Raw genomic sequence first — 26647 nt, 5'->3', positions numbered from 1 at the left:
TTTTTTCCACTTTGATTAAGAAGGTGCTTGAGTATTTGATAATGTGCCCAGATCAGCAAGAGGTATTTCATGGTGCAGCTTCCAGCATAAAGGGTCCTTGATTGGAGCCTTTACACAGAATTGTAATAATTATTAATAATTATTATTTTCCCAGAATCAGTGACCCACATTGCAGCAGCATTACTTTAATGACCTTACCAAACCTGAATGTCATTTTACTGAAGTATATGTACTCCCAATGGTTTAGCCAAATAAACTGAAACCTTTTTAAAATTTAAGTATAGTGCCGGTTTGCTAAAGGGAACATTTCATCATTCAAAACTGTCTTCTAGATAAATCTATAGAAAATGTTCAATAGTTGATTCCTTAGGAATCTGGACAAGATCACGTCTGAGTTCTGAGTACCACAGTAATCCCATAAGTCAGCAGTTCTCAAACTTTAGCAATCTGAGGACCCCCATTTTGATTTAAAATTTTTCGTGGAGCCCCAAACCCCCAGCTCAGCCCCAGATCCTATGCCTCACTCTACACCTTCCCCCAAGGCCCCATCCCCACCCCATCTCTTCCAGCCCCCGCTCCACCCCGTATCCTCTCTTTCCTGCCTCTTTCCACACCCTCCCATGGGCACGCCCGGTCCCCGCTCCACCCCCTCCCTCCCAGCACCTCCTGCATGCTGGCGAACCGAGGGTATTCCAGGGGGTCCGCTGGCCCCGCTGATCAACTCCTCCCTCTCCCTCCCTCAATTTCTCACCCACCCTCCAAGTGCTTCCTGCATGCCGCTGAACAGCTGTTCCCCGGTGTGCAGGAGGCATTGGGAGCAGGGGAAGGAGTAGAGGGAGAAAGCGGGAGGAGTTGATCAGCGGGGCTGGCTGACTCCCTGGAGTCTGGGGGCCCCAGTTTGAGAGATGCTGTCATAAGTAAATAAAATCAGTCAAAGGGTATAATTTTAGATTCAGAATTGTTTAAAAACTGGGACACTGACTAAGTGTCTGTTTTTGCTATCAGTGGTGGACTATAGTATAATACTGTGAGTAGGATGACATCTACAAATCCTCCAGGCAAGTTGAAGAGTGTACAGCAATATGCTTTACAATACATGTTTATTTTACAATGCCATCATTAGGTAGCACTTCACTCTACATGGTAAGAGGGAAGAAACCAAAACAAATGTATACAAACATTTAGGCACCTTGTGTCTTTTATTATGAAGATTTCAAATTAATTTTAAGCTAGAGATAGGGCAGCCTTGAAATGTTTCCTTCACCTGGTAGCACCAAAATACATCTCAGGCAATCCACCAAAGTGTAGATTTGGAAGTTTGTTGCAAATCCCAAAAGTGACAATGCGTGGATTAATTACCTGTTTATTAGCCCAAACTTAAATACAATAAAATTAAAGGGAACAGAAAGCTCAAAGTCAGAGAAACATTGCTTTGAGCAGAGTCTTAGAATACTGGAGAAGTTCCACAGGTCTGGATAAAAAGCTAATGAAAGTATATAAAAAGGAGTAAATAGCATGACTTGGGTAACTTTAAGCCAATTAGCTGACATGTGTCTCTGGCAAAATGATGGGAAGGGTAATATGGGTAATATGGCAATCAGAAAAGAATTAAAGGATGGTAGCATAATTAATGCCAATCAACATGGTTATATAGAAAATAGGTCTTGTGAAACAAACTTTGTATCCTTGTGGTAGCCAAGTTGGTCCCAGGATATTAGAGAGACAAGGTAGGTGAGGTAATATCTTCTATTGGACCAACTTCTGTTGGTGGAAGATAAGCTTTTGAGCTTATGCAGCCCTCTTCTTCAGGTCTGGGTAAGGCACTCAGGGTATGTCTACACTTAAAACGGTACAGCAGCATAGCTGCGCCGCTGCAGCTGCACCACTGTAGCACTTCAGTATAGACACATATACTGACTGCAAGGATCCTCCTCTCAGTGTAGGTAATCCACTTCCCCGAGAGGTGGTAGCTGGGTCGATGGAAGAATTCTTTCACCAACCAACTGCTGTCTACGTGGGGACTTAGGTCAAATTAACTACGCCACTCAGAACCCTGGGTTTAGTAGGCCAATGCTCAAACCACTGAGCTATCCCTCCCCCTCTCCCCCCAAGCTTCTGTGTGAATTTGATGCAAGGAGCCACATACATCATATGCCACCTTCGGGCTGGCCAGAATTTCACCGGGGAGTGCAGCGTCTGCTGCCTCCTGGCACCTCTGTAAGGAGCTGCTTGTTCAAAGGCAGTGGGAAGAAGAAGTCCTTCCCCCGTACCTCTCTACAACAGCCCAACAGGCCTCACTGATTTTAGCATACTAAGCTAGAATTCCTCCTGGGGACTACATCTACAACCTGCCCCTACACACACCATTCAAAACTCCCAAGTGAACCAAGGGCAGTATCTTGCCCTTTGACAGTCCCATAACATAAATGGGAGCTCTATATAAACAAGGAGCTTAATTCAGACCCCAGTTAAACTTCCATGGAGTTGTGCTCAGCTACATCAAGTCTGAATTTAGACCCAAAGTCACTTTTAAATGCTTTATCTGTGTCTGGCCATATTTCCATTGCATATTCTGTACTGGGTTGGAAATATTGGTGAAATTCCTTTACTAGCTTCATCCTTCATGAATTTACAAAGATCAGAGGATTAGAACTGTTCCCTGCCCCAATGAATTTACAATCTTGCTTTAAACAACCCAGCAAGATCTTCAGCTTCCATGGGACAAAATATTTTTCCTAAGATTTTCAGTGGAAGGCAGAAGAGATAAAAACTAAACAGTAGCCATCAACTAATAAATTAAACTTTGAGCCCAAAGTCTAAGCCAAGGGTTCTCAGACTTCATTGCACAGTGACTCCCTTCTGACAACAAAAATTGCTGCATGACCCCGGGGGAAGTGGGGGGCGGGTCAAAGCCAAAGCCCCACTGCCCAGGGGAGTGGGGGGGAAGCTGAAGCACAGGGGCTTCAGCCCCAGGAAGGGGGCCTGTAATATGAGCCCCACTGCCCAAGGCTGAAGCTAGGGTTACCATATTTAACAAATAAAAAAAGAGGACCCTCTACGGGGCCCTGGCCCCGCCCATTTCCCCACCCCGGCCCCGCCCCAACCCCGCCCTAACTCCGCCCCCTCCTCCCTCCCACTCCCAGCCACGCGAAAAGGGCTGCCCGAGCGCTACCGGCTTCACGGTTTGCCGGGCAGCCCCCAGACCCTGCGCCCCCGGCCGGCGCTTCCCCAGCGCAGCTGGAGCCTGGGAGGGGAAGCGCCCAGCCGGGGGGCGCAGGGTCTGGAGGCTGCCCGGCAAACCGTGAAGCCGGTAGCGCTTGGGCTTCGGGCAGCCCCTATGCCTCCGGACTCTGCACCCCCAGCTGGGCACTTCCCCTCCCGGGCTCCGGCGGTGCAGGGTCCGGAGGCATGGGGGCTGCCCAAAGCCCGTAGCGCTCGGCTCTTAAACAGAGCCAAAGAGTCAGGGGAGGTGCAGAGCCGCCGCGGCCGGAGGCTGGGGTCCGGAGGCAAGGGGGCTGCCTGAAGCCTATAGCGCTCGGGCAGCTCGGCTCTTAAACAGAGCCGAAGAGTCAGGGGAGGAGCAGAGCCGCCGCGGGAGGGGAAGTGCCCTGCCGGCATTTTCCCGGACATGTTCGGCTTTTTTGGCAATTCCCCCCGGACGGGGGTTTGATTGCCGAAAAGCCGGACATGTCCAGGAAAAACCGGACGTATGGTAACTCTACTGAAGCCCTCAGGCTTTGGCCCCAGACAGTGGGGCTCAGGCTTTGGCCCCTGGCGACTCCATTAAAATGGGGTCATGACCCACTTTGGGGTCCTGACCCACAGGTTTGAGAACCGCTGGTCTAAGTTATTCTTTCCAGACAGTGAAATAGGAGAGGCAATTATGATCCAGTTGATAATCTGTGTATTACAAACAATTTGAGAAGCTGCTAATTTCCTGAGGGTGAGAAAAATGTTGGCTGCTGCTTTGATGGAGGCAAAATACTGTATCATGTTCAAATCAAAACAGGCGGAAGCTACTACTTTGCATGGCTTCCTGTAAGATATATGCAATGTTATCCCAAAGGAGAAAGCAGTGTAGGTAGCACAGTAGCAGCTCTGTGAAGTTGTGCTTATTTGGGAAGCATTTCCAGTAATTATTAGGAAGGGGTTGGAGGAATAAACTTGCAAAAAATTCTCATGCGATTATAAAATTAAAAACGGGCTCTTTAATTGAAAGGAGTCAGATTCTGGCCCCTTTTATCATTCAAGAAATGCAAAGGGTCTGGAAAGCTTGCGTAAGTAGCCAGCTTGGAATTCCCCAATTGTGTGGAAAACCTCCTGCTAGTGTAGAGCCAGCATAGCTTGCTGCCCATTTCATCCCAGTCCCTCTGGTTGTTTGGAACAGCCCTAAGGTTACTATTAGTTGTGCTAGGAGCCAAAGCAAACCAATCACTGGCTAGCCTCAGGATCAGGGGATGGCAGAAAGGTGGTGAAAATCTACCTTGCCCCCAACTCCCTGCCAAACTCTGCTCCAGTGCAACTGTGGATGAAGTCCAGTAACACCATTGCTTCAATGAAATGGATTGACTTCTGTAAAACAACTCTGTTTATGACTTTATAAACAGAAACACACAAATAATGACACAATCTCTAAACCAGTCTCTTTTCTCTCATAGCATTGGTATTCTGTTTCTTTCATTTGTATATGTGTGGGTAAGAAACACATATATAATAAAGGATTTCAACAGTAGGTAGCTACTTTCATGTTTGCTGGTACACTACGCTGAATATTGTGTGCATCTCAAAATGAACTCTTAAGTGTTTTATATGTTTCTAGGTGCTTCTCCTTTACACATTTGAAATTGGGTTAGAAATAAAAACTTCATCATACACATTAAAAAAGTTTTTAGGTTAGTAGAATAAAATCCTTCATTTAAGACAAACTCCTTGCAGAATTCAAGGAATGTGGGTCTGTGTCCAAGCAACTTGACTGATGCACCAAAAATAAAATAACACACAAAAAATAAAGCCTGAACAGTTCAGATTCTCAAAAACTTAAGGATGTTTCTGAGTTTTTAATTCTTGCCTGATTTTTAAGAGAATCAATTTAATATGACTTAGTTCTGCTCTAATATTTTCCAGTTGTGTGGATGTAGTGAGACTGTAGCCTTTAGTTCCATAGTCTTGGACATTCCACTTCCTGCAGCTTTTTTAAAAAATGAATTATTTTTAGTGAGTCGTGTGCACCTGAAAGATGCTAGATGATCAGCCAAAGAGACTGCAGATCTTTCTTTATCCCCATTCTGTCCCACTAATATTAATTATTATTTATTATGGAAGGGATGCAAAGATGACTAAGCCACTTTTACTTCTCCACTGATGCTGGGGACTGGGGACAGACAGGGAACCAGTCCCCCACCCAAGTTGGAGCAACCATACAGTTGCTCTGACTTACAGCATTGGAAGAATCCCTTAGGATTCCAACACCCATGACTGTCAGAATGCATTGTGTTCCAGCTCTCTCCCCTTGTGCCCCTCACTTGTCCCTCCTTGCTCTGGAACACCCTTGATGTGGATAGGGAGATCATGAGTGACATAAAGTGGACTACGTTGGCTTTATACAGCTGAGGCAGCATTCCCTGCTCTGCATAATTAAAGCAGTTTTACGTCTGTAATGCACCAGTGGAGCAATGCAAAGTGGGCTTAGCTAGGGTTGAGGATATGGCTCTGTGTGAAGAGCAATATCAGTAATGGAGAATGGTGAAGAGGGGCAGCAGAGTGTTTTAGCAGCAGGTTTTTATGTGCCAAAATCAGAAAATAACACTGTTTAAATGTTGATAAATGACTGCATGCTGTACTGTAGATGGAAGCAGAATTTCATTTTGGCAGTGACGTTGACAAGCGTACAGATCACCTCAGTACAAGGATTTTAGATGGCAATTTTCCGCAATGGGAAAAGAATCCTGCAGGCACTACACACAGAGAACTAAGTTTGCTGACAGTGTACCCTTTAAACACCTATAGCTGCCTGCGCTACATTTCAGGTGGCAATCACAGTTTTTGAGAAGCAGATTTTCAGAAAGTGAGGTCACTGGATGACTTGCCATTTCTGTAGCTAAAACGAAAGACTAAAAAACGCAGAAGAAAATGTTTATTCCCTTTTATGGGGAAACGTAGGAATGACTTATTATTTCAAATGAGAATGAATAAACATAGACTCTCTTTATGCATAACATAGCACATGAATAGATCAGTCTCTAAACTATATACTTTTCTATTTGTTGTTACTGACAAAGATGAGTTATCACACTCTCTAATTTATATATGTCAGACTAGGCAAAATCATATTCTTATCTTCTAAATGTCTCCTTGCTTTGTGTTATTTGCAAAGCATACCAAGCAAGAATTCAGTACATCTCAAAACACTCCCAAACCCTACTATGTCTCCAGAAATCAAGCATTAGCACTTTTGTACATGCTGGCTCTTATACTGAATGTGACAGATATTGCAACCTGCACGTAATACCTTTGCGGACCATAATATTATATTTATGAATAGTTTGTATGATTGTGTTCTACTCCATGGAGTAGGGTTACCACAGCTCCTCTAGGAGCTAAAACAGTAGAGGGTGATTACCTCAAAGATTGTAAACATCTCCAGAGATGTTTCACCCCATTGGGTGGTTTGCATAGACTGGTTCAGGATGAATTTCCTAGAGACTAAGAAACAAAGAAAGGGTTTTTGGTATAAAAAGATAAGCTTGAACTGACTCATGACCTTCTTCCTGATCCAGCAAACAGACAGGCCCTTCTGTCCAAGGGGAGACCCTCTCAACCATTGTGGAAGGGTCAGAAAGACTTTGGCCTACTAGGACTGCAAAAGACTGATAGGTGGGTGACTCCTGGTATGTTCGTGTGTGTTTAAATCTGTTTATTTTTATTGTGTTTTCTCTGTAATACTTTTACCTTAAGCATAAATGTGCTTGCTTAGAGAGAACTGCATGGTAACTTGTAACTGCTGGCAATACACACTTCATACCCCTTGGAGAGAAGGCAATGCACAGGCACTGACCATTAGGCAGGCTGGTTTGGTGGTCAGTATAAGGCAGGGAGCTGTGCAGTCTTTAAACCCCTGGTCAGAAGGGAGTGGGACATGGTCTACTCCAGGAGTACCTGACTGGGGTACTCCTGGAGTAGACCATGAAGGAGGAATATAGGTGCAGTTACCCTGAAACTGTGACACTGAACACACAAATGTCCTGCTTTGCCACAAGTAGCTTTTGAACTTGAATAGGGTTTACTTATTCATAGATCATTACTCAGAATCCTTTCCAAGCTCACAGCTATTAGTGCTGTCATCTGAGCTCTGGGAACAAACTGAAAAGCCTCGGTGTGAGCTGAGATGCAGAGTTCTTTCCTGTATGCTTTGCACGCCAGAGTTTTGGAAGGCTTTTTCCACTTTTAGCCTTCACATCTTTGTTGTGTTTGGCTTTTATATCCACTTGTCATCTTAAAAATGAAAATAGCATGTTCAGGATAGTACAAATAGTATATTCATGAAAATATACAGTGACAATCTCCTTCCCTACCCCCTAGCAGTTCCATTTATACTTGTTGTGGAAAAGGGTATTCTAATCTCTGTTTGGAAAGCATGCTTCTCAGCTACTAATGTCTTACCACTGTGAATACAGGAAGATATCTCCTGTACTAGCTACATTGTCTCTTATCTATGGGCTAAATCATGGCATTGTGACAAGCCGGAACCAGAATCTGCCTCAGGGATTTCCCCTTTCTTTGTGTGTGGGAAAATGTATGCTCTCCTACCTGGTGCAGGTAGTCTGATCATTCCAGTTTATACCCCATTGCTCCCGTGTGTCTGTGCAAGCTGGCATTTAGCTCTACATTTCCACAGTGCCCAGAACAATGGGGACTCATTCTCAACTGGGACCTTTGTGGGGAGCTACTATAATAAAAATGTTATTACTATCAGTGATACTTTTACTAATAATAATCTGAGATGTGGGATAGCATGTGTTGCAACTGAGATGCACAACACACTGAGAGGCCTTTTGATTTAGAGGCAGATTATAAGGAACATTTCATATTAGAGAGTGAAACATCCATAGGAGACCTGTGACAGTCTCCATAAGTGTTTGTGTGTTGTCTATGATTATTTACAATGGCACTATATTTCCTTTGTAGTACTAACTTGATAGTCCATCCAAATAAAGCAAACCAGCTAATACAAACACACCACAATCATGTTATCATATATGTTCTGAAATATCACCCTGGATTTGGCTCATCCAGAAAAAAAAAAAAGGTCACTGTGAATACCTGAGACTGTAGTATCCTTCAGAGGGAAATTTCCCCTAGATTTTAAAATCAGCCACATTTGTGAAAAAGAATTTTTAAAAATCATTATTTGTACAGTGGGAAGAAAACTGAAGGAAAAAATATAAAGAAGATAAAAGAATATCAGTATTTTCATGTATTTTTCAGTTTGTTTTGTGAAATAATCCAAAATATTTAAACAACTTAAATATAAGTGAATGCTCAGATTTCTTATCAGATGACGGACTGGAAACATATGTGCAGACATCATAGGAACATAGGAATTTCCACACAGGACCAGGCCCAACGTCAAACTAGTCCGGTGTCCTGTCTCTGGCAGTAGCCAGTGCCAGATGCTTCTCAAGCAAGTGTAAGAACCTCACAGCAGACAGATGTGAGACAATCTGCCCCCACATTAGGTCTCCTCCTGGCCTAATAGTTAGAGATTGGCTTAAACTTTGAAGCATTAGATTCCTTTTGAAATGTGTTAGCGTTTACTATGACAACTCTGGATATACTTGTTATCCGTATAACTGTCTAATCCCTTTTTGAATCACATTTGTTTTGGCCTCAATTATTTCCTTTGGCAATGAATTCCACAGTCTAATTGTGAGTTGTGTGAAAAAGTATTTCCTTTTATCAGTTTTGAATTTGCTACCTTTTAATTGTTCTTGTGTTATGAGACAGGCAGCACAGAAGTTCCTGACCTATGTTTTCCATACTGTCCATTATTTTATTTTTTTTGTAATGTCCCCTCTTATTTGATTCCTTCCAATCCTCTGGATTATTGTCTGTTTTTAATAAGATTACATATTTTTGTTAGCAACACTCAGCAACTTCATACCTTAGCACCTTCAGAACTCTTGGGAATATGACACATGGGCCTGGTAATTTACTGCTTTTAAATTAGTCATTTGTTTCAGCGCCTCTTCTTCCAACACCTGAATCTCTGAGAGTACTTCATCTTTATTATCAGAAGAGAGCAAGTGTTGGGGAAGTTTCTCCTTGCATCCTTGGTAGTGAAGACTGGTGCAAAGTTATCTTTTAGCTTTTCAGCAATGTCTTTATTTTCCTTAATTGCGTCCTTTAACCTTGATAATATGGCAGACCTTCTGTTTCTGTCCCAGGCTTCCCACTTCTGATGTACTTAAAGAATCACTTGTTGTTCATTTTACACCATTAATTTGCTCAGTCCATTCTGGCCCTTCTAATTTCCCTCCTACTTATTGCCTGCTGTAATTTATGCTCCTATTTATTGGCTTCACTAGAGTCAGATTTCCAAATTTTGAAGTTCCGTTTAGGTCGAATAGCCTTTTGAATCTTCCCATTTAGACAGACTGGCTTATTCCTGACTTTCCTGGTTCCCTTTTTCTGCAGCTGTTGACAAGCCTTCTGAGACTATTATAAAACAAATTAGGGAAGTTCTTGTTGTTTCCCTTTCTGTGTGCACCGCTTTATTATAATTACAGTTGAAATCCACAAATCCTTCACAAAGCCCAAGCATTTGGATTTTCTGCATACATTACCTGAGAATGATAGAGAATCTGTTCCCTCAGGCTGCATAGTTGCAAAGCCATTTTATGAGCAGGGCCAGTCACCACTACCTCAGCCCACACTCCCAAATTCTGCATCAACCTGTTTGGAACTGCAGTGGAGTCCCCCTAAAGAGCACACAAGAACTACAGAGGCATTCATGGGTATCTGCTCTATTCGCAGTCTTCCAGCCTTCATCACAAGTTTATGTGCGGCTGAAAATATTGTATTCGCCTTCTGCAATGAGATGATTTACACCCTATATGAATATATCTCTATCCTACTTGATTACAAAGTAGGCCACTCATTTTAAACTCCTGTTTTCCCCTTTCCATAGAAACTTGCTGTTATATGTGAGATGTTGCCATCAGAAATTGAAACTGAGGACAGACAACTACGCATGTTAATAATTGCGCTTAATCTCCAGTCTCCTCTGCTACAATATTTGAAGCTTCTCATTCCTGAGTCTTTGTCACAAATTTAAAGCCCCTAAATCTCACATTTACTTATCCCTGTTCCAAGGTCTAACCTTCAATATTATGAGGGCTCTCTAGATAGGGAATCTGGGATTTGAGGGCTGTGTGATTCTTGTGCTTGGGTCATACTAGTGGTCAAGCATTTAGCCCACAATTTTCAAACCTACGCACCTAAAGTTAGAGAAAATAGGAGCTGTGAATGCTCCGCACCTTTGAAAACCAGGCTACTGCTGTTTTGGTATCCACATATGGATTGAAGAACCTAACCTTAGGAAGGCAAGATGGAAAATGGGGGCTTTAGTGCCCTATGGCTAGAGCTATGTTCCAATGAGACATTCTGGAAAGGGATTTCAATCTACCACCTTTTATACAAGGGATGAAACATAGACTCTTTAAAAAATAATACTGTGGAAAACCCAAGGCCCTGAAGGCACACTTGGGATTCATAGTTCTGTTTTTTCAACTTACTTTTCTCTCTTTCTAGGGCCTCCTCCTGGGGCATCTGCTCCACCAGGCTTCACCTTCCAAACAAGGAGCAGCTCCAGCGTGTGGCACACAAACAAATGTCTCGTTTTTTCCTTCAGTCACTTAATCAAGAGCACTCCTGGCACTGCCCTGGGCTGCAGCTGGGGGGACGTTGTGCCCCACGGACAGTAGGCTCGCTCCTGGGCGCTTCCCCCACCCCTAGCAGAGTGCTGCTGTAAAGCCAGGTCCCTCGCGCCTTTGCCCCCGTTTGAAGCAGGGTAATCCCCTGCACGAGGAGGTAGAGGAGCAGCCGCAGTGAGATATTTTGCGGCCAGCAGCTCCTGGGGGTGCTGGCGCTGCGGGACAGGACCGGGGCTGGAGTCGCGGCGGAGCTGGCTGGCTGCCCGCCGCCTGCCCCGGGCAAACACCTGGGAGCAGGAGAGAGGCAGAGCGCCGGGGGGGTGGGGCTGGGTGGGGCGCTGGCTGAGCGCCAGGGTCCAAGCTCTGCGCGGAGGAGGAGGAGGGTCTCCTGAGCTCTCCTGTCTCTGATTAGACAAGAGGCCGTAGGGGAGGGGGTGAAATCAACAACAACAAGCCGAGCGCGGCAGCGGTGGCAGTCCGAGAGGCGGCGGGCCAGGGAGCGGGGACAGCAGCGAGCGGCTCGGACCATGGAGCGCAGCTGCCTCCCCCCGCCGCAGCAGGAAGCGGTAGAAGCCTGGCTGGATGATCACTGGGACTTTACCCGCTCTTACTTTGTTAGGAAAGCTACAAGGTAAGAGCAGCGGGGGGCGAGGCGAGGCGGCAGAGCCTCCTTCCCCGCATCCGAGCCCTCGGATTTCCCCGAAGCACCTTCCCCTCCACTGCTCCCCTCCCGACAGCTGCCAAAACTGAAACCAACACACAGCCGCTCTGTTCCGCTGCCAAGTTCACAGGCAAGCGCTTCCCGGGGTTTTGCTCCGCAGCGGGCTCTGCCTGCCCGGCCTGGCCCCCAGCAGAGCCGCGCTGCGCATAGGTGCAGGGGGTGCTGCTGCACCCGAAGTGCTTTTCAGTCTGTGCAGGGTTTGCAGTTTGCATCGGTGGCTCTCAGCGCCCCCACGCTACGCGCTGCCCCAGCGCCCCGGGCGTTGCGAGGCTCTGAGCCACGGAGCAGTGGGGACTTGGCAGGCAGTGCAAGGGGAGATTCACAGTTCTAGAACCCCTAGGCCTGACCTGGGACTAGGGCTCGCTCTGTAAACCTACATCGTTCACCTCGCACGAGTAGCCATGGGGACATCCCCCCCCCCCCCCGAAATAGGCCGGGGCCCCTGCTAACGTCTAACCCCGCTTTTGGGGGGTTGTGTCACTTGTTAATGGCCACACAAGGCGCTGCGCTCCGGGCTCCGCACAGCGGTCCGGTTTTGACATCTCTGCCGCGGACAGCAGGGCGAGGCGGGAGAGGGGGTGAGCGATGGAAGTGCCAAGTGGGTTGAGGCGCCTGGAACGGCTGGTCGTGAGCTGTCTCTGCGCTGCGTTTGGGGAGCGAGCGAGGGCGGGGCTGGGGGTGTCTCTCCAGTTAGGGGAGTCTGGCTGGGAGTGGGGGACCTGGGGGTGCTTCTGCAGTTGGGAAGGGAAGTAGGGGCTAAAGGTGTCTCTCCAGTTAGGGGAGTCTGGCTGGGAGTGGGGGACCTGGGGGTGCTTCTGCAGTTGGGAAGGGAAGTAGGGGCTAAAGGGAGTGGCGCTGTGTAGCTGGAGGAAGGGGGGGTGCATGGTGCAGCATTTGGGGAGGGGACCAAAGTCTGGATACGTGTGTGGGGGGGGATCTGCGGCCGGAGGGGTTCTGCAGGATGAGCATAGGGAGCGGTGGGGACTGAAGGGACTTGGGGGAGCTGCAGCAGTTAAGGAAGGCGGTGGGGAAGGGGGGCGGGTGATTCTGGATGGTGTCGGGGAGGTGGTGTCTCCACGTGGACGAGCGCAGCGTGGGGAAGCGTCCGGGGAGGGGATTGATTAGGGGTGTCTCTTGGAGGCGCACAGCCGGGTGCAGGCGAGGGAGAGAAGTTCCCAGTGAGGCTTTGACACTGCAGGGAGCTCTCGGCAGGGATATTCCCCGCCAGGGGGCAGCGCTGCGCTGCACACCGCAAGAAGCAGCCCGGGGACAGCGCCAGTGCTAAGAAGTTTTCCTATGAACTATTATTGGAGGGTGGCTTGGATTTAATTTATTTATTTATTGCAAAGATTTAGTGTAGAGATCAGAGTCGCTCGTCTGAGCTGACGCCCCTCTGGCTTGTCATGTTGCCGTTTGGAGATAAGACGAGGTATATCTGCTCATCATTGTCACTGACACCTCAGCGGTGGGATTGCGGTTGAAAGGGAGTAAATGCAACTATTTTTAGAAGTGGAGTCGGGTTTCCAGTTTGAATATTTTCCTATAAACAAAGCCGTGGGGATGCAGAGTGCAGGCGGTCTGCAGCTCCCACGGCATATCGGAGTGCAGGGCTGGTTAGTAAATTGTGTAATTCGGTCCTTTGAGTGCACGCACCATCTTTGCGGATTCACTCTTGTTCCTGAGCTGCTTGCACCATCTGCTATCGCTGCTGATTTACTTACCTCCCAAGTCACTTAAGAGGAATGGATGGGTTCTGAATGAGTTTTGCTGCTGCCCCTCTCTGCATGGGATGGGGCGGTAAGAAGAGAGATCCCCATTAATTATTGACTTGCAGCGAGCGAGAAGGCTTCAGGGGTCAGTCACCTGCTTCCCTGTTACCATCTGTGCGAGATCCCTTCTCCTCCCCTCCTGCTGCTTTCATAGCAGACAGGCTGTCAGATTCATCTCTCTAGAAAACAGCAATCAAAATGTGCTATCTTAAAAAAAAACACCCTAAAATAAGTTAAATAGCTTTAAGAAAAGTAAGAGCTGGATGGGGATAATTTGCATGTGTGGTTAACCTTTATATTTTTACAGAATACTGGTGAATGGTATATGAGTGAAGGATAGTTTGTTTATCCATGAAAAATAGGGTGATAGTATTTTAACCAGCTTTGAGAAGTAGCATTTTATCAGGTCAGCTTGCCACACTTCCTTTGGAAATTGGAAGTAGCACTGAACAAATACAAATGCTAATTAATAGTAACCCATTATGTCGATTTGTTTTCCCCATGGAGTAGGTTGGCTAGTCTTTTTTTTTTAACACTCAGAAACAGTTGTATTTTTGTAAAGGTCTGGAAAAGGCAGTGGTGGTTCACAAAATACAAATTAATCAGGTACCTGTGACTAACTGAAATACCCATACATTTTTATAAGATTTCTACAGAAAACTGTCAGCTTCAAATGCTTGTTTGGCAACTATCCTGTTGTTGTTTTTTTTATAGCTATTGAGATGTCACATTATTTTCAGAACTGTCTGCCAGTCTGACTTAAGTGTAACAGCTTTGTTTTGAACTTATTTTATAAGTAGGAGTCTATACAAAGAAAAGGCAAGTTTTCAATTATTTGATGGCCTATCTGGTTTTCTTTGTATACTCTCAAATTATGCTTCATAAACCTTTAAGAGTTTGAAGCAATCAGTGTATTTAGTAAAAACAACGACGAGTACAGTGGCACCTTAAAGACTAATAGATTTATTTGGGCATAAGCTTTCGTGGGTAAAAAACCCACTTCTTCAGATGCATGGAGTGAAAATTACAGTGTATTTAGTAAAAGGTATAATTGTCTATATTGTGGAGTTATTTTGGAATATGGCTTGATAGAGAACCCTGAATTTGATTCCATGTTTTGTTATTTTTTTAAAAATTGCATAGTTTGTGCTACAGCAATAATTACATTGAACTGAGGTGATTGCAGTTTACTTTTGCTTAATGTTGTACTTGTTTTGTCTGGTAAATGGGATTTCTCTGAGATAGTTTTTAACCTGTACTTTTAAAATCTAATTTAGTTCTGCACTTTTTAGTTTGTTTCATCAGTTTTTATATATACACACACACACACACACCTTGAATTAATTTGGTAACTCATGGAATAGGCACATCATGTTTTAGTCTGAATTCATATTGCTATGTATAATTAACTTTATTTTGCTGAAAGCATCAGAGCTTTTCTGTTACATTTTCAAATATGAATACAAATGAGCAGAAACAGAATTGAGCTCTATCATTTGTTGCAAGGTTAAGAATCAAAACTGAGAATAAACATTGAGTGTGTGATTCAAAACCCAATCCTTGTAACTCTTTCCATTGATTTCAATGGGCTTTGGATTGGGATCTTATTGAGCAAGTATCTTTTCAATATTAAAATCAATTATACAAAATATTCCTCTCTCCCTTCATGGATTAATTTGTGCAATTCCTTACTCATAGAGTAATCCCACTGACTTCAATAGGAGTACTCACATGAGTAAATAAAAAAAGAAAGAAAAGATTAGTTTAGGTGGTTTTATCCCAAGTATTTTATAAATTTAGAGCCACAGAATCATACATATTCTGTAAAATACATGTGATATTTGTCTATTTTGTATAGATCACATCATCATTAATGGATTTCTGTGTATGGTTTATGGAGAGACCACATTTCCTAGAAAGCAACACTTTAAAATAAAATATATATTTCAGTTAATTTATAATTATTTGTAATCTACACAGCTATGGAAGCATTGCTAGTCAGTATTCTGGGCCCATGTCAGTATGGGCTGCAAGACTTGACCACCTGTGTGTTAACTTTTACAAAAAGGATAACAATGCTATGCAAATTTAATTGTATAACAACAGTTTAAACCTTATATCCGTTATGGCTACAAGCTATGGATCTAATCCTGCAAGATGCTGAACATCTCCTGTAGGCTGCTCAGCACTTTTTAGAAGGTGCTCAGTATAGGCCGTATTACTTCTGTTCCACAGTTTGTACTGATTTGGTGGATGAATGAATTCTGTGATGCAATATGTTCTGATATGAAAGTGTACAACCTGGGCCTGTTCCTACAAAAACTTATTCAAATTTGAAGCTTTTACCGACATACTCATTTCCATTGACTACATGGGAGTAAGGACTACTCACTTGATAATGGTTTATAGTATCAGGTACCCACAGATATTTTATTACTTTTTGTTTTGTACAAGGCTATCTGGGAAGTGTGTAAATAAATATTAAATGTGAGTTTTGATATCTCTGATCAAGATGCAGAACAATGGTTCAAATTTGTCCCTGGCACACTTAATGAAGTTACAGCGGGGCAAATACGGCTTCGTTTATTTAGGCTTGTTTAATTTTGGCTTACTCAAATACAAAATTTTTAGTGATAATAGTTCATACTGTACATCTGTTGGTTTGTTGTACCACTTCTTCAAGTTCCTATTTCCTAGTAAAATTAAGCTATTTCTTTTTTTAAGCATTCCCCTACTAAAATTAATCTTCCTTTGTGATGTTTTTCCCTTTCAGAATTTTAGAATTTTGTTTGTAAAAATGGCTTTTTCAGAAAGCGGAGGAAATGGTTTTCAAATTAAATTTAATTCATCTCATTCTTGTACAGCATATGGACTTTATTTTAGAATCTATATTGATTACCCATACTATTATTGTAACCTTTTCATAATCGATGTTAAAATCATTCTTCAAATATTATTAAGCATGGTGTATTGAATGGTGTACAAGTTTGATTGGTATATTGGACTAACCTTGCATTCCTTGTTCTTACCAACTTCTGTTACAGTTGGGGTGAGTCTGTTATCAGTATCAGATTACTGATGGTATACTTTTTGTAAAAATGTTATCCAGGTAGTTTGTCACACCACTTTCATCCCCCAAGCTTCACCCTTACTTAAAGCTCTCTTCAAGAAACCAGTATACTAGTGTATACAATATTTCTGGTTTCCTTTATTGTTCCTCTTAAAAATACTGGTGTGACTTTCTCTTAGTACCTTTCGTGCTCAAAGACAAATTCACTGTTCACTGCTGATTCACTCAGCTCAGGGGAAAATTGTGTTCCAGCTATAGGCAACTTCATTGTTCCATAGAGGTTTTTTTTTTTCTGGCTTCCTAAATGTATGGTCTGATAGATAAAAATTATTAAGCTAAGCTTTGCTTTTGTCCTAGTGAAAATAAGGCTCTTTGCTATAACTATCTTGGGTTATTATAACACAGGTTGACTATATCCATGATATGTGAAAGGGCAAGCATAGTTTATTTCTCTTAATGACAGCTCCAAGTATTCCATTTGGGCTGGTTTCTCAGTTCAGAGGTCTTCAGTCTCCATCTTCAGGGAGATATTGGAAAATGTCTTTCATCTTGAGCCATCTATTTAGTGTTTTAGCTTCATAAGCTTATGTTAGTTATAGTTCTTGGGTGTTGTCTCATAGTATTATTCAAAGCAATATGCCTATGCTTAGTTTGTTTCTATATTAGAGGAAGTTTATGCATTTTTATAATAAGTGTACAGAAGTTCAGACTGTCAAACAGATTCTGAATGTGTGTTTTGGAGAGTTATTTTTGAATAATCAAATTTGAAAATACTTCGGTAATCCCCTCTGAAAAAGATGAATCCTAAAAATATAGAACATTTTTACAGGAATGAGTCAAATCAATCCCTGGTGTAACCTTGTTGACATTAGTCATGTTACACCATTCTGGCCACAGTATATTTTCTCCCATTTGCACATTTTGTTCACGTTATACATATTTACAGAGTTTTGACTGAGAAAGGAGTGGAGGAGGATAGGGGTTTTTTTCTGTAAAAACCATGAAATGTGTTTCCTTTTAAAACTAATTTTCTTAAAATCCTTTTCCTCTAAGTAGCCCACACATTCTTAAACCCTTTTTTCAGGAACCTCAGCTCCCCAAAGAAATTTATACACTGTGCATTAAGACCACTGCAAAAATTTAAGGCCCAAATCCAACAAATGCGTAGGGATATGTGGAAAGTTACTCATATGAGTCAAGTTACATATATAGGCAAGTAAGTTACACTTGTGCCTACTTATTTGCAAGAAAGGGGTCTAAAAGGAGAAGGTCAATACAGCTGCAAAACTTCCTATGAATTCAGAGAAAGCAGGGTCGACAGGCTTTCTGCCTCACACACCTTTTGTACAAAATGATTCTGCAGTGCAGGTGCAGGCAGTTCCCGCTTTGACTTTATTGGGAGCTTTGTGTGCATCAGGGTGAGAGGATCAGACCCTAACTTTTTGGTACAAGAAAATAAAGTGTGGGGAGGGGAGTATAAATTCCATTTCAAGGAGGTGGGAAGGTGTGATGGATAGTCAGAGAATCTTTACCATTGGGTTAGTATTTCTTAGCCATAGGAATTCACAAACATTTTGGCTACTGGCGTCTATTGAAGAATCCTCCCAGATTTCAGCTACTGATCGTGAATGAAGTTCACTCCCTATGCAGCAGGCTAGCACAAGGCTATATACTACTTAAATTTCACTTAAGTCTGATTTTGAAGCTTAAGTGGGATTTAAGTGGTGCATAGACATTGTGCTGGCCCTCTGAATGGGGTGAAATTTAAACTGTTCATCAGAATGTCTTCAGGCCAAAGAGTGCATGTTCAGGTTTTCATAGTGTATTTGCATGTTTTTGAATGTTTGTCTAAAGGTGAATTGTGTGGAGAATGTAGGATCCAGGTCAAGTACTACAAACAATGCAGCTCAACCTCCTGCAACGTTTCCTGAGTCAGACTAATACTGTACAATCTATTTTCATTTTGAACATTAAATTAAAGAAAATATATTTTCTTTGTCATAGACAAATATAATTACCAAAGTCACACAATGTAAGTCTCCCTCTTCTTTACTGTCCAAGAAACATAAATAAATTTACATGGAATAATTTGTGATTTATATGAATTGCTCAAAAAACAGCATTAGATGCAAAAGACTCTATTTACAGAATGCCAAAAAAAAACCCTTGTTCAAATGGCCCTTGTGAGTAATTCAATGGTTGTCATTTCACGTTAGGCCTGGCACCAGCCACAAAATATATTTACTTAGTAAAAAAATTTTTTTTTCCCATTTATTTATGTGCTAAGGGTGAATTCACCCCTGTACAGAGGGCCAGCCCAAAGCCTCTGCACCACTTAAATCCTACTTAAGTCCTATTTTGGGAATTTAAGTGGGACTTTAGTAGTACATAGCGGTGAATTTCACCTTTAGGGCTTAAACCTTTTTCCACTAGAATCAATGGCAAAACTGCTATTGGCTTCATAGGACAGTGAATGGGTCCCGTAATTATTCTGAGGCTGGGGCAAGAAACAAACATATCAGCAGGAAAAATAAAATATCTCATTTATTATTTAAAACCTTGACCTTTGTATCGCTGTAGTTTTGCTGTGCCTTTTTTTGTATTGTGAATGGAAAAACCCTTCTAGGGCCAGATTTCTGTTTTTGAAAAGAAAACAAAAAAGGTTAGGCCTACAGTTTAGTTGTAAAAGATGACTTGTAAATAGCCAAGAATAATAATTTATCATAAGGACATGCACTTTTTGGTATTCTCACTTCCACCAGCTAATCAAATTGTATGTCCTATTTGAAAAAAACACCAACATGAGGCAAGATGTAAATTATTGTATGACACTGAAAAATCATTAATTTCAGCTCTAACAAGAATACTGTATCTGAATCAGGAGCCAGAGTTCTTCATTTACATTTATACTTGGCAAAGAACATGTTTAATTTGAAGACCATGAGTTGTCCCATTCATTACTCACATGTTTAAAGTTAAGCATGTGCATAGGAACTTTGCTGATTTGGGCCCATAAATGGACACTATCATCTTTAAAATCACACTTCTATCTTAAAAAAAAAAACTTTGCTTACTGTTGTTACAAGTAACACATCAAGGGATTAGAACAAAATAGTTTTCTATGTGTTTTCAGTTATGTGCATTTGACAGCACTTTGTATATTGTTATTTTTCATTATTTCCACTATGTAGTCATACAATTTCTCCTGTTTGTTTAGGTCTTTCACAAAGCAAGAGGGGAGAGGAAAGCATTTAAAAAATGTGTGAAAATGGGAAAACCTCAACTCTTGGCAAGGGAGCACGGGGCAGGTTTAGTACCAGAAACGACCTTAAACTGTTTTGTTAAAAATCAACTAGATTTCAAGTTGATGATGATCCTTGAAATTATTTCCACATCTAAGTTACATAAAAAAACTGAAAAGAAAATTGTTGACGTCTAGTGGTTATTCTAAGAAAAGCACATTGATAAAGACTAATTATTAGGCCTATCTTGAAAAACTGTTGACTTCAACAGCAGTAGGATCAGGCTCTAAAAATTAATGCAACTGAATGTTGGCATTCTATACCAGATGAATTCAGGTGTGAGTGCCTTTCTTCTAAGGATCTCAAAGTGTTTTATAGATGTTAAGGCGATCACTTTGTGACCCTTATTGACACAGATAGTATCACTGCTAATGTGAGGAAGGCAATCCTAATTTCTCCTTAACTCATTAAATATCACCATAGGTTTTTTGGGGGTAAGTAAGGATAATATCTGTTTTGCAGATGGGTAAAATGAAATGCATGGTGGTGAAGTCACTTATCTAAGGTCACAGTGCATTAGTTGCATAAGAGCAGTTAGTGGGGAGCAGTATCGTCTGTGGGATTTAACACTTGACCAGGAGTCAGGAGAGCTCAGCTCTACTCTCAGATCTCCCCTTGGCCTGCTGTGTGACCTGGGACAAGTCACTTCTCCTCTGTGCCTGTTTTCCCTTCCACCCACTTTCTGTCCTTGTCTATTTAACTTGTAAGCTTTTTATACAAATAATAAATAACAAGAGCTGGAGTTATGTAGCTCTGTACAAGGGAACATCCGTATACTTAAGGATATGTTTTTCCCCAAATATTTTATTCTCCATTTTCAAAAGTAATAACCCTCATTCCCGCTCCGCCCCCAAAATCCTCTCAAAAGGTTTTCTGTTGGAAGAGGTCACCTGGCAAATTCAGTTCTCACCATACTCTAACATTCAACGTCTTGTAATGAGAGGGAGGAGTGGATGTGACTAAATGCAAATGACTGTAAAAATAGCCATCAGCTACTCCCATTCATGAACTTTGGGCTCAATTATGGTTGCCACAGTCCAGGCTCACTGGAAGAAAAGGATGCAGGCAGGCAGTAAGGAGGGCGTGTGGCTGTAGCTGCACACCAAGCAATGTTTAAAGGGCTACGCTGGGGTAGTTTTGAAAGGATGAACAGGCTTCTTGCAGCACCTGGATATTAGTATTTGCTCCTGTTTTATACAAACCTAATCTCTACTGTCACTGCTGCAACTTCTCCCTCACAGCAGTTCTCTGGCCCTAAGAACCTTAGGGCCAAATCCTGCAAATACCTATGCCCATTGAAGACTACTTGTGTGAATTAGGAGTGTTTGCAGGATTGACCCTTAATTTGGTCCTTTTCACATCCCATTTGTCTCATAAATAGTGATTTCTCATTTATTTCCACTAATCTCTCTTGTAGTTCAATAGGTGTCTGGTACTGATAGACCTTACTTATATGGCTTATTGTATGCTGAGAAAATAATTGTTATACTTGTCATGGTTAAATGGAAATTGGTACTGAAAAAGCAAAAACAAGTCAAGTCAATCCTCTGATTGATTTTTAAAAAGATTAAAACGACTATGTTTTGCATTTCATCCAAATGAAACATTAGTTCTTCAACTCATGCATATAGCTGTGTGAGAAAACGGAGCTGAATAATTTCCTTATAAGAAGTGTTACTTAGAACAGGTCAATAAAATTTTTGTTATTCCAGCTGAATTCAAACAACTTTACTGTTGCCTAAATTCTGCAAATGTCTAATCAGTTTAAAATATAAGAACATGTTTTAGGAGAGCTATAGCTATAGGATTTTGTTCTTGTCTTAATCTACACAATTTCGTAAAAAACCCACACACTAACCTGTTGGCAGGTTACTAGACCACCATCAAAGAGACATTTAGGGGGAAGATATATGTTTTTCTAATTATACAGTTCTACAGTCAAGCTAACAGAATGTATAATGCATAGTCTTGTTCCATTTCAAAGTGCTTTACAAACATAGAGTCTAATAGTGCAAACTCTTTTTCCAATGAGGAGAAAGTCCTTATTCCAAGGCAGTGGGACTACTTGGTTGAGAAAAGTTTTACACAGTCAGGTTCTAAATCCTCCCACCACCCCTGTGAAACAGGTAGATAAGTTTTGAAATCCTGCTTTACAGATGGAGAAGATGAAATGGAAAGATTGAATCGCTCTAGGGCCATGGAGTCAGAGCTGGGGTTAGAGGTTTTTGTTGTTTGTTTGTAATTGTTATTACATTGGTAAACCTGTGCTATGGCAGTTTACAGACAAATAAAGTTGCAGGTCTCTTCTCTGAAAAACCAAGTCCATGCTGTAACCAGTACACTGTACACCTGATTCTCCACTGCCTTACATTTTATAGTCACTTACACCTGTGCAAATTGAGTGTGAAACACTACCAGGACAGAATGATAGCATTTTACTCTTCCTTTCATCTCATGTAAATGATCACACAGATGCAAGGCAGTAGAAAATCAGGCTCCGTGTGCCTCTTCTAATAAACAGTGGTCGTTCAGTAGGTAGGTACAAATTTATCATAGACTTACAAATGTTAAGTATGTGAGTACATTTGGCTGATTAATGAGCAGGTTAGGAAGGCTATTCCATCTTGTTCTTTGCTTGTATAAATGCGTTTACATTTGATTTTACAGTATTTCTAACTCCAAATGTTCAAAAATTATGAGTCAGGTTCCACACAATCCGAGACTGGATTAAAAATCATGAGTTTTTAACATAATAATAAATGGTTTTTTTTAGTTGCCTTCTAGTTTCTGAGCCTTTAGGGTGCACTCAAATCACATTTTCAAGCTTTCTTTGCAACCAGGAGGGCTAGAAGCTTATTTTTGTTAATGAAAGCAGAGGTTTTCAGGTAATTGCTTATCTCCAGAGCTAAGGCTTAAAGAAAAACAACAAATATCGCAAGTCTCATGCTGAAATCACAAGAGTCGGGAACACTGATTTTAATCCAGAGATGCTCACGGAGTCTTCTTATACAACTATTTATTTAATAATCACCTGTTTATTTCTTCAGGGGATATTTTTGGCCATTTCCATGATTTTTTTTTCCTTCTAAAAAATTTCCCTTTCCTCCTTCGATCAAGAGAATGATTAGATGTTGGCTTCTTATTTTGTCTCTTATTCAAACAGCTTGCAGCGTGAATTTGCTGACATGCCTCTTGAAAAGTATGATTTCATGTATTGTACAAAGTTTCCCCGCCCATATTTTAATATTATCTGTGGAAGCTCAGCATATTAAGTGCTATAAAGAAGTCCTTGTTAAAATCAGATATATATGATAATATATTAATCATTCTTCCTGTTGATGTAGTTTTTCATATGAAAATATCATTTCATAAGCCATTTGGGTGAAACCAGATCTCTTTTTCAAAGAGAAATTATGATGACACTGTAATGAAGACAGATAATTGAGAATACTTATTAATATATTAAATAAACCCCGAATTTACTTCCTAATATTTTTTTTAAATAATTAACCATAACCCTCTCTTTCACAGCAATTGTGGAATCATTTAGTGGTCATTCTATTGCATTTTATTATCTGACATCATTTTCCAGTTATCAGACTTGTTTAATATTCATGGGTGCTTTGTAATAGATGTTGATATACACAATAATAGTTGTTATTATTATTATTATTATTTCACCCAAAAGTGTGCTAGGCGCTTCACAGAAGAAGTGGAAACACGTGGGATGAAATTCTGAACTCAATGGGAACACTCCCATTGACTTTAATGGGGCCAGCATTTCATCCAAGTTACCTACCCAAAAGAGCATGCAGTCTAAGGCCCTGATTCTGCAAAAGATTTACAATTGTGCTTAACTGTATGGACTGTTAGTCCCATTGACCTTGACAGGATTATCTCACAGTGTGTGAATAATAAGCACATGTGTAAATCTTTGTAAGATCAGGACCAAAATACTGCAATTGGGAGCCCAGATAAAGATCAGATTCTACTTTCAGTTATCATAGAATATTGGGGTTGGAAGGGACATCACAAGGTCATCTAGTCCAACCCCCAACTAAATCCCCAAATAAGGATTGAACTCATAATCCTGGGTTTAGCAGGCCAATGCTCAAACCACTGAGCTATCCCTCCCCTCCAAACAGAAGGCTTCTAGCAGAGCAGGGAATTGAACTCAGATCTTCTGCCATAACCACTGGACTATCCTTCTGCACTATGGTGTGACTAAGAGCAGAAATTGGTCCAGCAGTTCTGTTAGATCATTTTAACCAACCACTGCCCTGAGGGAAAAAAATATTCTCTCATATATGATCCTGAAATCCATACTGATTTGTAGTCTGCAGTAACATCACTCTTTTCCTGGACAAGTATTCACTACATAGAATCACCACATTTTAAATCTATCCTCAATCAGTGAATCAGTTTTTAACACCACATCTGTGTACTTGTTAGTCCCAGTCAAGACTTCAAGTCATATGTCAGTGCTCAAATCTTCACAAGGGAAGACAAATATGCTTCTTTTTCAGGTTATGGCTTACCGTAATATCTATTGTTTTGAAGTATAGTTGAAATAAGACTTTAGAGACTAATCAATCCCTTTAGCTTTGCTTTGCCAATCATTTTCAGCAGCCCCTTACTGCTTTGTATTTTACAATGGAAATGGTCTCTTGGTTCTCTCGTATTTGTTCATAAAAATGTTCAAAACGTCTTGTTTTCATTCTGATGTGGAACAAAACCATGTTCTGAAACCTCAAAATGTTTTGAGGAACAGAATTCTTGTTTTCCAGCCAACCTTACTTGTAACAGATCACTGACCAACTAACAGGATTCACTGTGCTTCTCAGTCCGCTGCACCTTTGAAATTTGGTACACTCATTCTATGCTATGCCAAGTAAAGAAAAAAATCCCAAATTTAAAATATGACCTCTGACTTTTCCATCATAGGCTACCAAAAGATCAGACACTTTTACTGGGTTTCAACTGTTCAGGTGCCCACACGTTATGTGATTTGCAAAAACTATATTAATTTATTCTATGATCTGGTCATATACAGTATGATGCTTCCACTTTAGAAAATCTTTTAGAAAAAAACTTTCACCATAATAGAGGCCAAACTTCAATGTATACCCCAAATTAAGAAACACAGTAAAAGAACTAAAAAAGAGCCACCGTGGCTTAACAACCATGTAAAAAAAAGCAGATTTTAAAGACTTCCTTTAAAAAGTGGAAGTCAATTCCTAGTGAGGCAAATAGAAAGGAGCATAAACGCTGCCAAATTAAGTGCAAGAATGTAATAAGAAAGGCCAAAGAGGAGTTTGAAGAACGGCTAGCCAAAAACTCCAAAGGTAATAACAAAATGTTTTTTAAGTACATCAGAAGCAGAAAGCCTGCTAAACAACCAGTGGGGCCCCTTGATGATCGAGATACAAAAGGAGCGCTTAAAGATGATAGATAAAGTAATTGCGGAGAAACTAAATAGATTCTTTGCTTCAGTCTTCACGGCTGAGGATGTTAGGGAGATTCCCAAACCTGAGCCGGCTTTTGTAGGTGACAAATCTGAGGAACTGTCACAGATTGAAGTGTCACTAGAGGAGGTTTTGGAATTAACTGATAAACTTAAACATTAACAAGTCACTGGAACCAGATGGCATTCACCCAAGAGTTCTGAAAGAACTCAGATGTGAAGTTGCGGAACTATTAACTAAGGTTTGTAACCTGTCCTTTAAATCGGCTTCTGTACCCAATGACTGGAAGTTAGCTAATGTAACACCAATATTTAAAAAGGGCTCTAGAGGTGATCCCGGCAATTACAGACCGGTAAGTCTAATGTCGGTACCATGCAAATTAGTCGAAACAATGGTTAAGAATAAAGTTGTCAGACACATAGAAAAACATGAACTGTTGAGCAATAGTCAACATGGTTTCTGTAAAGGGAAATCGTGTCTTACTAATCTGTTAGAGTTCTTTGAAGGTGTCAACAAACATGTGGACAAGGGGGATCCAGTGGACATAGTGTACTTAGATTTCCGGAAAGCCTTTGACAAGGTCCCTCACCAAAGGCTCTTACATAAATTACGCTATCATGGGATAAAAGGAAAGATCCTTTCATGGATTGAGAACTGGTTAAAAGATAGGGAACAAATGGTAGGAATTAATGGTAAATTCTCAGAATGGAGAGGGGTAACTAGTGGTGTTCCCCAAGGGTCAGTCCTCGGACCAATCCTATTCAACTTATTCATAAATGATCTGGAGAAAGGGGTAAACAGTGAGGTGGCAAAGTTTGCAGATGATACTAAACTGCTCAAGATAGTTAAGACCAAAGCAGACTGTGATGAACTTCAAAAAGCTCTCACAAAACTAAGTGATTGGGCAACAAAATGGCAAATGAAATTTAATGTGAATAAATGTAAAGTAATGCACATTGGAAAAAATAACCCCAACTATACATACAATATGATGTGGGCTAATTTAGCTACAACAAGTCAGGAAAAAGATCTTGGAGTCATCATGGATAGTTCTCTGAAGATGTCCACACAGTGTGCAGAGGCGGTCAAAAAAGCAAACAGGATGTTAGGAATCATTAAAAAGGGAATAGAGAATAAGACTGAGAATATATTATTGCCCTTATATAAATTGATCGTACGCCCACATCTCGAATACTGCGTATAGATGTGGTCTTCTCATCTCAAAAAAGATATACTGGCACTAGAAAAGGTTCAGAAAAGGGCAACTAAAATGATTAGGGGTTTGGAACGGGTCCAATATGAGGTGAGATTAAAGAGGCTAGGACTCTTCAGCTTGGAAAAGAGGAGACTATGATAGAAGTATATAAAATCATGAGTGATGTGGAGAAA

The 26647-nt window shown here is 41.4% G+C and overlaps 1 protein-coding gene across 10 annotated transcripts in view; it reads left to right on the top strand.

Moving 5' to 3' along the window:
• The window catches only part of PDE5A (phosphodiesterase 5A), a 198610-nt gene that overhangs the window by 93606 nt on the left and 78357 nt on the right, over positions 1 to 26647 (top strand). For 2 of the 10 annotated variants that reach the window (XM_065596298.1, XM_008169630.4), the window contains exon 1: positions 13114 to 13265. The exons of 1 other annotated variant lie outside the window; for it this stretch is intronic. Coding sequence is in view for 4 of the 9 variants with exons in the window: in XM_005290290.5 (XP_005290347.2) it covers positions 11459 to 11562 (104 nt within the window). In the remaining 5 variants the exon portion in view is untranslated. 7 more of the 10 variants (XM_065596300.1, XM_065596297.1, XM_005290290.5 and 4 more) reach the window with 6 other exon arrangements.

The sequence above is a fragment of the Chrysemys picta genome, chromosome 5 (assembly GCF_011386835.1).
Source record: "Chrysemys picta bellii isolate R12L10 chromosome 5, ASM1138683v2, whole genome shotgun sequence".
In the NCBI taxonomy this organism is placed as follows: domain Eukaryota; kingdom Metazoa; phylum Chordata; order Testudines; family Emydidae; genus Chrysemys; species Chrysemys picta.
This window is presented reverse-complemented; position numbering and strand designations above follow the sequence as displayed.